The sequence below is a fragment of the Lepidochelys olivacea genome, assembly GCF_965140295.1.
Source record: "Lepidochelys olivacea isolate rLepOli2 genome assembly, chromosome: 27".
Lineage (NCBI taxonomy): Eukaryota > Metazoa > Chordata > Testudines > Cheloniidae > Lepidochelys > Lepidochelys olivacea.
Genome location: NC_140437.1, coordinates 18393563 through 18404330, shown reverse-complemented (window position 1 = coordinate 18404330; position 10768 = coordinate 18393563). Strand labels below are relative to the sequence as shown.

The following is a 10768-nucleotide window of genomic DNA, read 5'->3' as shown; positions in this document are numbered from 1 at the left end:
TCAAGATAGATGTTGATAAACTGGAGCCAGGGCAGAGAAGAGCCACGAGAATGAGAAATGATTAGAAACCTGTCCGAGGGCCAGACGCCAGGAGCTTAGTCTATTCAGCGCGGGTTCGGGGGGAAGCCGATCACAGCCTATAAGTACCTCTCTGGGCTGACACGGGCCCATGGCTGGAACGCAGGGGAGCCTTTTTACACGAGTAACTAACCCCTGGACCCCAGACCGAGGGGTGGGGGGATTCACTCTTTACATCAAGGCTGAATGGTTTGGAAAACTCAGCTCCAGCTGGGGCAGGTCACGGGAGGGGTCCGATCAGGTGGTCACCTTGGTACCTTCTGGCCTTGGACTCTGCCAGCCCCAGGCCCGAGAACAGTCCTGTGCGCTACCTGCAGGGAACAGCAGGCCTGCTCCCCTGGAGCTACCGGAGCCCAGCCCGTCCTTAGCAATGAGCAGGTGCTGGGGTGCCCAGGTTCCCCTTCACCACACCCAGCCAGCTCTGGCCCTATGCCAGCCTCAGGACTGGGTTACACGCAGCCCTGAGCCCTGCCCACATTCCAGCTCGGTGAGCTCCAAGGAGTGAAGCAGTGCTGGGCTCCCCACTCCCAGGGTACTTTGGGGCCTCTGGTTGCTGCTGAAGGAAAAGCCCAGGGCTGGTCTCTGCTAGGCAGGTAGGGGGCAGCTGGCTCTGCAGGGCCCCCCCAGCACTGCGGGCCCAGGCAGCACTGGCTGGGGGATGGGGCAGTTGTCACCTTCTCTGTGCCCTCGGTCCCGGCTCTGTCGTGCCCCAGCAGTGCAGGAAGGGCTCAGTGCAGCAACAGCCTTTATTCAAGCAAAATAAGCTACAAAAATAGATACAGCCTCCGGCCCCAGCCCCCGGCGGTGCCCGCTGCTCTCTGCGCCCGCTGCCCAGGCACAGAAAGAACCAGACCCAGGACTGAGGATAGCCTAGGGCCCAGCTTAGCTCAGCCAGGTCCTACACCCTCCCCCCCTTGAATGAGGTCTTAGCCCTGGACCGTTCCAGGCTGGTGCATGTGGCTTTTGCCCTCCCCGCGAAGGGGAGCACTTAGGGCAAGGATTCCTGCTCCCACACAACACCCCCGCTTGCAGCGAGCCGCTGCCCACAAACCCTGGCAGGGGAAAGGCCTCTGTACTAGGGAAGCCACCAGTGGTGGGGCCCTGCGGGGAGGGGGGGCCTACAGGCTCTGCCTCACAATGGGGTGATTCCCAAGGGTACAGTGCTGCTGGGCCAGTGCACCCCACTCTGTCCCGGCCCAGGGGGTGAGCAGAAGCCATGAGGACATGTACACGGGTGGCTCGTGGCCCCTGAAGTTACATGGGAAGGGGCCGTACCCCCTGCACGCTCCCCAGCAGAGCCTGCGGGGGCTCACTGCTCCTGCGTGCCCCAGGAGATGTAGTCGGGGCGCGTGGCCGCGTGGTACTCGTCAATCAGCTGCTGCACGATCTCCCGGGAGTTGTCCAACTCGTCGAAGTTGTCCTTGAAGATATCCTCCTTGCGGAACTGCTCCAGGAAGGCCTCCCTCTTACGCAGCTTGTCGTACTGCCGGCAAGTCCGCTCAAACAGCTGTGACGGCCCCAAGTCACAGTCAATATGGGGCCATCCCGTCCCTCACCCCACAACCAGGGGAAAGTGCTGGATGGTCCCTGCGGGCTGGGGCGTCCCCCTGGCCATGGCTACCCCGGGAAGAGGGCGTGAGGGGGCGTCCCTGTGGCCACCCTGGCTCACCACCTGCAGGTGATGCAGAGCAAGCCCATGCAAAGGGCTCTCAGAAAACCTCTGCTTTTGGGACTCCTTCGCAGCCAGGCTGTGACCTGGGGAACACCCTGCACTCCCCGAGCTGCTTTCAGCAGAGGGCTTTCCAAGGGGCTAGGTGACTCTGCCAAGATCCTAGAGGATCTTTACTCACACAAGAAGGCTGTCCCTCCAATGGCAGCATGGCCCGGCAGGGCAGGGCAGGATAAGGGGAATCCACTACTGGGTTAATGGACAAGCCCAGCGGACAGCGTCTGTTCCTGCCAGTGGACTCAGCAGGCCAAGTTTCAGGGGTCGGAGGCTGGGGGAGGGGCTGGGAGCTGCGCCCGGAATGATTTTCTACTGAAGGAAACGCTGCAGGGCAATCAACCGGCTCCATCCCCCACTTCCAGTCACTGCCTTCTCTGGCCTGGCTGGGGCGGGAGGCAGCACACCGCCTTCCGCTCTCCTGCGGATCCCCGGCAGATGCGGCAGCAGCCAAGCCAAAGGGTACATGAGAGCAACCAAAGGTGACAGCCCCTGCCTGAGCAGCCTCCCGGCGAAGGGCACTCGGCAGCAGAGAGTGCAGGGCAGGCGGATGGGAGAGCGAGGGGCCGAGCCCAGCGGCCTTGCCCGTACTCACCGAGGAGATGTTGGTGTGGTTTGCCATCATCAGGCCGCTGACACGGTGTGCAGACGGCAGGTACGGGGACTTTCTGGACAGTGCCACCTGGATGCTGGCAGGGCCCCAGGGGATGAAGTTGGCCAGTTTCCTCTCCCGGATCCTCTGCAGGCTCTTGTGAACCTAGGGAGACACAAGTAAGGGCTCTCCCCAGGCGCCTGCCCTGGCGAGACTCACAGCAGCAGAGGGGTCAGGGGGCTGAACTCCCCAGCGCTGTCTAGCTGCTCAGCCAGGCGCTTTGTGCAGACCAACGGGCAGGACCCAGCGCGCCAAGGGGCACAGTCCCAGTGGGGCACAGTCCCAGTGCTGCTCGTGGGGCAGGGTCTCAGCAAGTGCCTCCTATGACTGGCAAATGACGACGGGCGGCCTTTCCCAGGGCCGCCGCCTGGCAGCGAGGCCCCCGCCAGACCTGCAACATTAGCCTTTTGGACTACAACATTAGCCTGCATTGACCTGCAAGCCTGGCTGAGGTGGGTGGGTGTCCGAGCCTACTCCCCACTGCAACGCCTGGCCTGCTCCCACGCCCAGCCCTAGCGGCATCTGCCTGCACGGTGCCCAGGGACGCACGACTCAGCCAGCCCCGGCTTGGGGCCAGGTTGCAGCTTGCTCACCTGCGTCGGGTCCACCTCGCCCTGGATGATGTTCAGGATGGCGATGTAGCAGTGGTTGGTCTGTCTGTCCCGCCCAGTGGAGACCATGACGTTCTTCGGCTGCAACAACCTTCTCATCACGTCCAGGACCGTGGTTTTCCGCACGCTGGCCACCTGCAAACGCCAGCACGCGGCACTCAGGGGGAGACTGCCCCGCGCCCTGTCCCCGGGAGGGTGGAGCCACACAAACTGCACGCGCATGGAGTCGGAGCTCTGCTGCCCTCGGCTGAAGTTAGTGAGCAGAGGCCAACCCCGGCCAGCCAGCGAAGAGAGACACGCCTTGTGGGAAAGGCCAGTCACATGCACAGGCACAGAGCTGCATGCAGGAGGTCACAGGACAGCGGAGGCCAAGCCTGGGGGCTTGTAGCAATGCCCTTCCCAGGGGGCGCTAGGGAGCCAGCCCCGTCTCCCCTGCCCCTGCCCCGGCACTGGAGGAGTTGAGTTAATTTGAGCTCAGAGAGCCAGCAAAGACATGGGAAGCAGGGAGGCTCAGTTGTGTCCCAGACAGCATTGGCAGGGCTTCGTGGGGGAGCAGAACAGTCAGGCTCCCCCGTGGAGCCAAGGCCCTGCTCAGCCGGCCCCCAGGGCGCGTCACTCGGGCCTGTACTGTCCCCTCAAGCACAGAGGGACGGAGCAGGGTGGGGGGCTCGCGTGCTGGGAACACTGCCAGCCAACCCTCCCCCACTCCCACCCTTCTCCAGAGGGTGCCCAATTAACCCCTGTGCACAGCAGGCTTGGCCGTAGCACTCCCTAAATTCCCATAATGACCTAGCCTGGCTGCAGCTCACTGCAGCTGGGAACATGCCCCACGAGGCAGCGACTGAAGGGTTAATTGTCTGCTGCACGGTGTATGAAGGGAAGCTGCATGCCAGGCCCTAGGCTCAAGAGCCCTGAGCCAGGGCCCACTTGCTGGCCTGAGTCTGGGGCAGAGCCGCAGTGTGGCTGCTATGGGTGACTGTGGGGAGTGCTGGCTGGGCTGTTGTGAAATGCCACAGCACCTGGGCATGAGGAAAGGCTGGCCCCCATGGTGGCAGGCAGGGGGAGAAGAGCCAGCCCCACAGCTGCTGCAGCATTCTGGGAAAGTAAACCCCCCTTCTCATCCCAGGCCCATCCCCTCCGCCCCAGGCTGGGCACGTCATGCTCCGCTGGCCAGGCTTCCAGGGACTTGCAGAGAGGTGGCCCCAGGCTGGAAGTGGGGAGATTAAGTCAGACACCTATTAACTACCGCAGAGTCCCCCCCTGCACAGGAGAGGACAGAGCACACTGGGTACCCGTTTCAGAGCCAGCAGCCTTTCAGATTTGCGTCTCTGAGCAACGTCCTGGGGAATGCAGGTCGACGGGAGGAGAAAGGGCAGGGTTAGCACAGCAGAACGGTGACGCAGAGCCCAGCAGCGTCTCCTGCAGACCCAGAACACTGGCCCAGCCTCCCTTCACTTCGGCCCAGTGGAGTCCTGGCTCCGGCTGGGAACTGTAACCAGGGACAGCACAAGCGTGCTGCTCACCTAGCCCCAATGTAAAGACCATGAGCCCCTGCAGAGGGGGCTGGTGCCTGCATTCGCCGTGGGGGGGATCTCTGGGGCTGGTATCCAGTACTCCCACCATAGCGTCCTGCCCCAGCAGGCTGGATCTGAGCACCTGTACCCTGGGAATAGCCCCACTGCACTCCCTGGGACAGATGGGGCTGCTGGCAGAGCATGAGGACAACTCGGAGCCCCCAGCCTTACCATGCCTGGGAGAGGGACATCCCCGCCCCGAGGCATTCACAGCAGCTCGGGGTGGTGCCAGGCAGGGGTCCTGCCAGGCCTGGGGCTAAGCGAGGAGAGCAGGGGTGCATGGTAGTGCATGCGAGCTGAGAGGCAGAGAGCAGCTAAGCTGCAGGGAGCCTCAGGGCCACAACAGAGGAGCTTGGCTGGGGTGCGGGAGGTGGCCAGGAGCCGGTGTAGGGAGGCCACAGGGCTGCCCATGTGCCTGGGGAACTGCAGCACATACCGACTGGTCTGTGGTGAGCGGCGTGTACCCCGTCATCAGGAAGTGGAGTCGGGGGGTGGGGATGAGCGAGGCGATCAGCCCAATCAGGTCGTTGTTCATGTAGCCGGGATACCTGAGTGTGGTGGTGCTGGCAGACATGATGGTGGAGACCTGGTGCGGAGAGGGGAGAGACAGTCAGAGTGCCGGCTCTGGATGGATTCCCTGGAGCCAGAACTCAGCTGTGACTCCCCTTCTCTAGGGAGTAAAAGCACAAGTGCAGCAAGGGAAACGTCCCAGCTCCTCGCCCTGAGCCCCCCAACGGAGCTGCTCATCAGCAAGCACTGAGAGGAGCCCTGGCCTAGACACGTGTTTAAATGGCCAGAGCGAGCGCTTCCCAGTGGGGGTCCTCACCAGCTGGTTGATCTGGGAGAAGGACGGGTTCTGGATGTGCAGCCGGTCTGTGGCGATCCGATTCAGGGCTGTGTTGTCCAGAACCACCTAAAAAAGAAAGCCAGCCCCATCAGAGCAGCTCTCGGAGGCCGTGGACAGGACTCAGAGCAGGCCAAGTGACTAACTGAGGCCAGCTCCCCGGGCAAGAGCACTGAGATCCATCAGCTCAGTGAGCCTGGATACCACCGCACAACTGGGCCACCAGACACACGAAAGCATGAGCTGACTCATTCCTGGGGCCAGCTAGCCCGGGGTGTAACTGACACTGTCAATAGAAAGCTCTCCTCCTCCCGCAGCCCTCCCAAAACAGCACTGGTGCCATACGCTGGCCCCCAGGCCCAGCGCATCCATCCTCTAGGCCCAAGCAAGCTTGACGCAGTTTAAAAAAAGGAGGGGAGGGAGAGAAGGTGCCATCCAACAGGGGCTGCCCTGCCAGCGCAGCTGTGCCTGTTCCTCCCAGTGCCAGAGACTAGGAACCCGAGAGCAGGCGTCCTGGTTAGTAGGTGCCCAAAGGCCTACGGTGGGGCCTGCTGCTGGATCCTTGGGTTCAAACCCTGGGGCAGGTTACAAATGATGCTGTGGGAGCCCCATCCTCATCCACGTGTGTACACCAGTGCAGAGAGGCAGCTGTGCTGTTGAGGGGGGAAGCTCACCCCCCACCTCCCCAGCCAACGTTCCCCCTCGCTACCGCAAGGAGTGTAGCCCCTCAGGCCCTGCAGGCCTGGCTCAGCCACCAGCCTTTCCAGGGCGAGAAGTGGAGCTCTGGGCAGTCTGCTGGGGCTCACCAGGTCCCTCTACTCTGCTCGAGTGCACAGGCCCTTCAGTGCTCCGTGGGCTGCTGGCTCTCGCCTCAGAAGTGGCTGCATTTCAGGGCTGCCGTGTCATGGAAATGCGGAGGGTGACCTACTGCCTTACGTTGGTCTGTGCAGGTTACGGCTTCCAGGGCCCCCGTACTGAGTGATGGGGAGTTGGGGCTGGCTCCGCGGGCCCCGCTCCGGCTTGCAGCAGGACTCTTACCACACAGTCAGCATTCTGAGTCAGCCTCTTGAGCGTCAGCAGGGAGTTGTATGGCTGGACCACAACATCGCTCATCTCATCCTGGTTGGGGAAGACCGAGTAGGTCTGCACCAGCTTCTTGGGATACCTGAGTGAGGAGAGCGCCCGGGCGCCTAACTGGTTAACGTCCCAGAGCCACCGCCTAAGTGCTCCCCTCCCACAAGCTCCCAGGCAGTCTCCAGCATGCAGGGCCAGCATGCAGGGCGGCAGTGAGTCACCGCGCGGCATGCCAAAGTCTGCTCCCAGGGAGGAGAGGAATTTGTCCCAGCAACGCTGCATCTTACAGCACAGGAGGAAGCTGCCAGACAAAGCCACAGGCGAGGCTGAGCCATCCACTGGCTGATTAAACAGCTGCTCACAAGGCTCGAGGCTGCATGCTGGGACAGGCAGGGGCGGCTGCGCAGGGACCTTGGCTGCAGCCTCCTGCCTTGCCCAGCATGGGCAGAGCTTCAGAAGGCAGCCATCTGATCAGAGCAGCTTGAGAGGAGACAGAGAGGCTGCAGAGCAGGGTCCAATTCCAGAGCCTCCCCTGAACACAGCAGGAGCCGGCCCTTCCTCGGGGCACCCTGCCAGGGATTGCACAAGACAGTGTTTGGGTGGGGGCGGGGACCCCGGCTCTGAATCAGCACTCTCCAGCTTCATGCTTTGGCAGGACGCCCAGGCAGCGCCAGCCTCCCCCAGCTGGGGACTCACCTGTCATTCAGTCGCTCCAGCAGATAGGAGCCCAGCCCCGAGCCTGTTCCACCAGCAATGGAGTGGCACAGCACAAAGCCCTGGAACCAAAGGGAAGGCAGCTTAGGGGGCTTTACCCTCCCAGGCAGAACGGGGCTAGCCACGCCACTGGCTAATGCCAGAGCCTAGGCCAGGGCAGATGGTGGCTGCCTCCCTCTGGATCTGTGCCAAGAACTGCTGGTGCGATCAGGCAGCCACCGAACACCCCGGGCGTCGCCCCATGAGACACAGAGAGCTGCGCTTCCCTCGGAACTGCAGGAGCTCACGGCTCTGTGCCCACCGGGAACAGCGCTTGCTGCTCAGGAGCCTTGCCCAGCCCCCCGGAGCCAGAGTTCACAGCTTCCCAGGAGACAGGCAGAGGCTGGAAGGGGCTACCGCCCCCCCGGGACTATTCAGTTAAACAAAACAAGCTCAGCGGTGTCCCCACCTATCCCTGCGCCCAAGCCCCTCCCCCTCCTGCCCCCAAGTCCTCTTGCCAACTGTTATTTCCCAATCCCTTTTCCCTTCCCCTGTTGCCATGCAACTGCCAGATGTAAACAGTGGGGGGGGGCTCTGTCTGTTCAGGGGCAAAGGTGAAGCTGACGGCAGCCCAGGTGAGATCTGACGCCCACCCGAGTAAACGGCTCGGCTCCAAGACCAAGATTCCCTCCTTCTCCAGGAATCTCAAGTGTCACTGGGAGCAACAGAAGTTTCAAAGAGTCAGGCCTGCACCTCATGTCTGACTTGCTGAATCCCTTTGAAACCAGCTGCCTTGGGCTTCCACAAACGCAACTGGCCCAAGCCCCCTCAAAAACATCTGCATGCTGCCCCCCCCATGGCACCACACTGAATACCCTGCAGACTGCAAGGCCCAGACAGAGCAGGCAGATGCCAATTCAGCAGAGCTTCTCCTAACTGGAGCAGGAGAGTCATTGGAAGCCAACCGGGAAAGACGGTTGCCAAGAGGTGCACACAGCACAGGGATGGGGCTAGCATGTTCTCCTTTCGGAAGCAGAGAGAGGAATAGTTCAGGCTGATACTAGGGGAGACAAGCAGCGGGACTGGGATGAAATGACGAGAAGGTAAATGGAGGCCAAATATCACAAACCCTTCCTAGCAGTGAGCTCTGGTAAGTGCCGACCATCTTCCCTGGGAAGAGTCCAGCGCTGGAGTTCTTTTTAACTGGATTTGGAAAACGCTCAGTGGGGCACACAGAAGGGGCGACTCCTGCTTGCCTCAGGAGGGTCTGGGGTCAAGGGGAAGGTCAAGAGGACGTGAGCTGGGAAAGGCCTCCTGTCTAGGATTAACCCTTTCCACGTGCCTGTTGCCTAGCACCCTCACCCCCAGAGACTGTCACACCTGCCAGGCTTCCCTCGAGACGTCAACTCCATGCAAACACAACAGAGACCTTACAGTAGAAAACAATGGGCAAGGGAAGCCAATCTGAGGCCTCTTCATTTCTTTACCTCTAAGCTGTCGCTCCCATCAGCCTCTCTGTCTATGATGTCAAAGATATCTTCGTGGATTTTTTCACCCTGCAAGATAAAACCACAGCAAGCTTCGGTCCATTTACTTTCCGCAGAGGGAACCGTTTCCCACGCAGAACGCAAAGCCACGTCAGCGGGGAGACCAGGCTTGCAGCCATACCAGCCGATCCAGCGGGTGGCGAGCTGTCACCCGTGAGCCCCTGCCGAAAGGGACGACGCTTACTCCAGCAATCACACACCAGTGCCCGCTGGGAGGCAAGGCGTCCCTGACCAGATCTCAAGCCCAGGGATCGGAACTACGGTTACACATGCCAGCTCCAGCCCTGTTACCTGGGAGAAGCCGCTGGCCCAGTTGTTCCCAGCCCCGCCGCCATGCTCGGACAGGTAGATGTTTTCCGGGTTGTACAGGTTGGCGTAGGGGGAGTTCAGAATGGAATGGATCACTCGAGGCTCGAGGTCCAGCAGCACAGCTCGGGGGATGTAATGTTCATCATCTGCCTGTAACAGGGAAGGACAAGAGGGCCTAGGAACATGCCAGGGACACAATGCCAGACTGCGTGACAGAGGGTGCCACCCACTGGTCGGAGAGAGGTACAACACACCGCTATTGGATCCTGCCACAATGGACGAGATAAAGAAATTATTACGTATTGCCTGTGTTGTGGGAGCATGCTGGGCGTCATACCTCAGAGCAAAGAGATGCGCCCTGACCCAAACAGCTCCCAATCGGAGTAATTATGTAACAAATATGAACTGCTTCTTGAGTCCCCAGCATTCTGCACCCACCACGGCACATCAGGCTCCAGGCCATAACAACACGCTGTTAAGAGTAGATCTTGGCAGAGATGCCATTGAAGGAGATGAGCTAGGGGCTGGACTGAGCTTGCCAGCCCCTTTCACAATCTGAATTTGGGTTGCTGGCTAGACAGAGAGAGGGGGTGGCCAGAAACTCCCTTGTGTGTCCTCAGCAAGAGGAGTCGCTAGAGAGGGGGGGTTTGTTCTCAACAGAGAAAATAGGATCCATCAACACGGAAGGGTCCAGACTTAGGGATGGACTTTGTGAATTGAAATAACAACGGCTGACCCCACAAGCCAGCCTGGGCTCCAGCCACAGAGAACAGAGCGGCACTGCGAACCAGAAACTCTCGACTCAGGTCCCACCTTGGCTCTGGGAGGCTTTTGGCGATGCCAGCGCCGAGGCTGGCAGTGCCAGGCCTCCAGGGCTTCATCCCCGTGGAGGAGGGATGCCTTCGGTTTGTTCAGGGGCAGCCCTAGGGAAAGGAGCTGAGCGATGGGCTCCGGCTGCGGGACGGCACGGAGCGGTCGCCCGCCGTACCTGGTAGAAGAAGACGTCTTTGCGGTCGGTGCCCTCGGTGGCGAACTCCTCGACGATGCCCTCGGGGCTGATGCCGTGCTCCGCACACAGCTGCTTCCAGAACTCGAACCCGACTGCAAGAGAGACCAGCCGGGGCTCAGCCACACTGGAGGGGAGAGACCCGCCCCAGCCAGGCCAGGACGCCTGGGTTCCGCGGCCAGGCTGCGTGACAGGGAAGAGCCGGCCCCGCCCTGTGCCTCAGTTTCCCCACGAGAAGCTCCTCCCCCACTAGAAGCCCCTCCCCTCCCACGCCTCGCCCCAGCCGGGCCAGGACGCCTGGGTTCCGCGGCCAGGCTGCGTGACAGGGGAAGGGGAGGGAGGAGCCGTCCCCGCCCCGTGCCTCAGTTTCCCCACTAGAAGCCCCGCCCCCACTAGAAGCCCCGCCCCCGGCCTCACTCTGGTTGCCGCACTGGCCCAGCTGCAGGGTGATGATCTCTCGCGGCATCGCGGCCGCTGCGCCCCGGCCCGGCTCCTCGCCGCGCCCGCCGCCCGCGCGCCCTCCCGCCCGCGTCCAGCGGCACTGAGCATGCGCGGGGTGCACTTCCGGGGAACCGCCGCGGCCCGCGGCCCCCGCCCCCGAGCTCCGTCCCGGCAACGCGCACGCGAGAGACAAAAGAGGGCGCGCGCGCACGCGCG

The 10768-nt window shown here is 61.9% G+C and overlaps 1 protein-coding gene across 1 annotated transcript; it reads right to left on the bottom strand.

Moving 5' to 3' along the window:
• Positions 1–806: 806 nt before the first annotated feature.
• TUBG1 (tubulin gamma 1) lies at positions 807–10681 on the bottom strand. Its single transcript, XM_084615913.1, has 11 exons — positions 10529–10681; positions 10094–10206; positions 9088–9255; positions 8737–8805; positions 7253–7332; positions 6521–6647; positions 5465–5551; positions 5075–5224; positions 3047–3199; positions 2397–2558; positions 807–1585 (listed from the first exon to the last, which is right to left on the bottom strand). Exons 1-11 carry the CDS (start codon positions 10575–10577, stop codon positions 1388–1390), a joined length of 1356 nt encoding a protein of 451 aa, XP_084472039.1. The 5' UTR covers positions 10578–10681; the 3' UTR covers positions 807–1387.
• Positions 10682–10768: the final 87 nt, after the last annotated feature.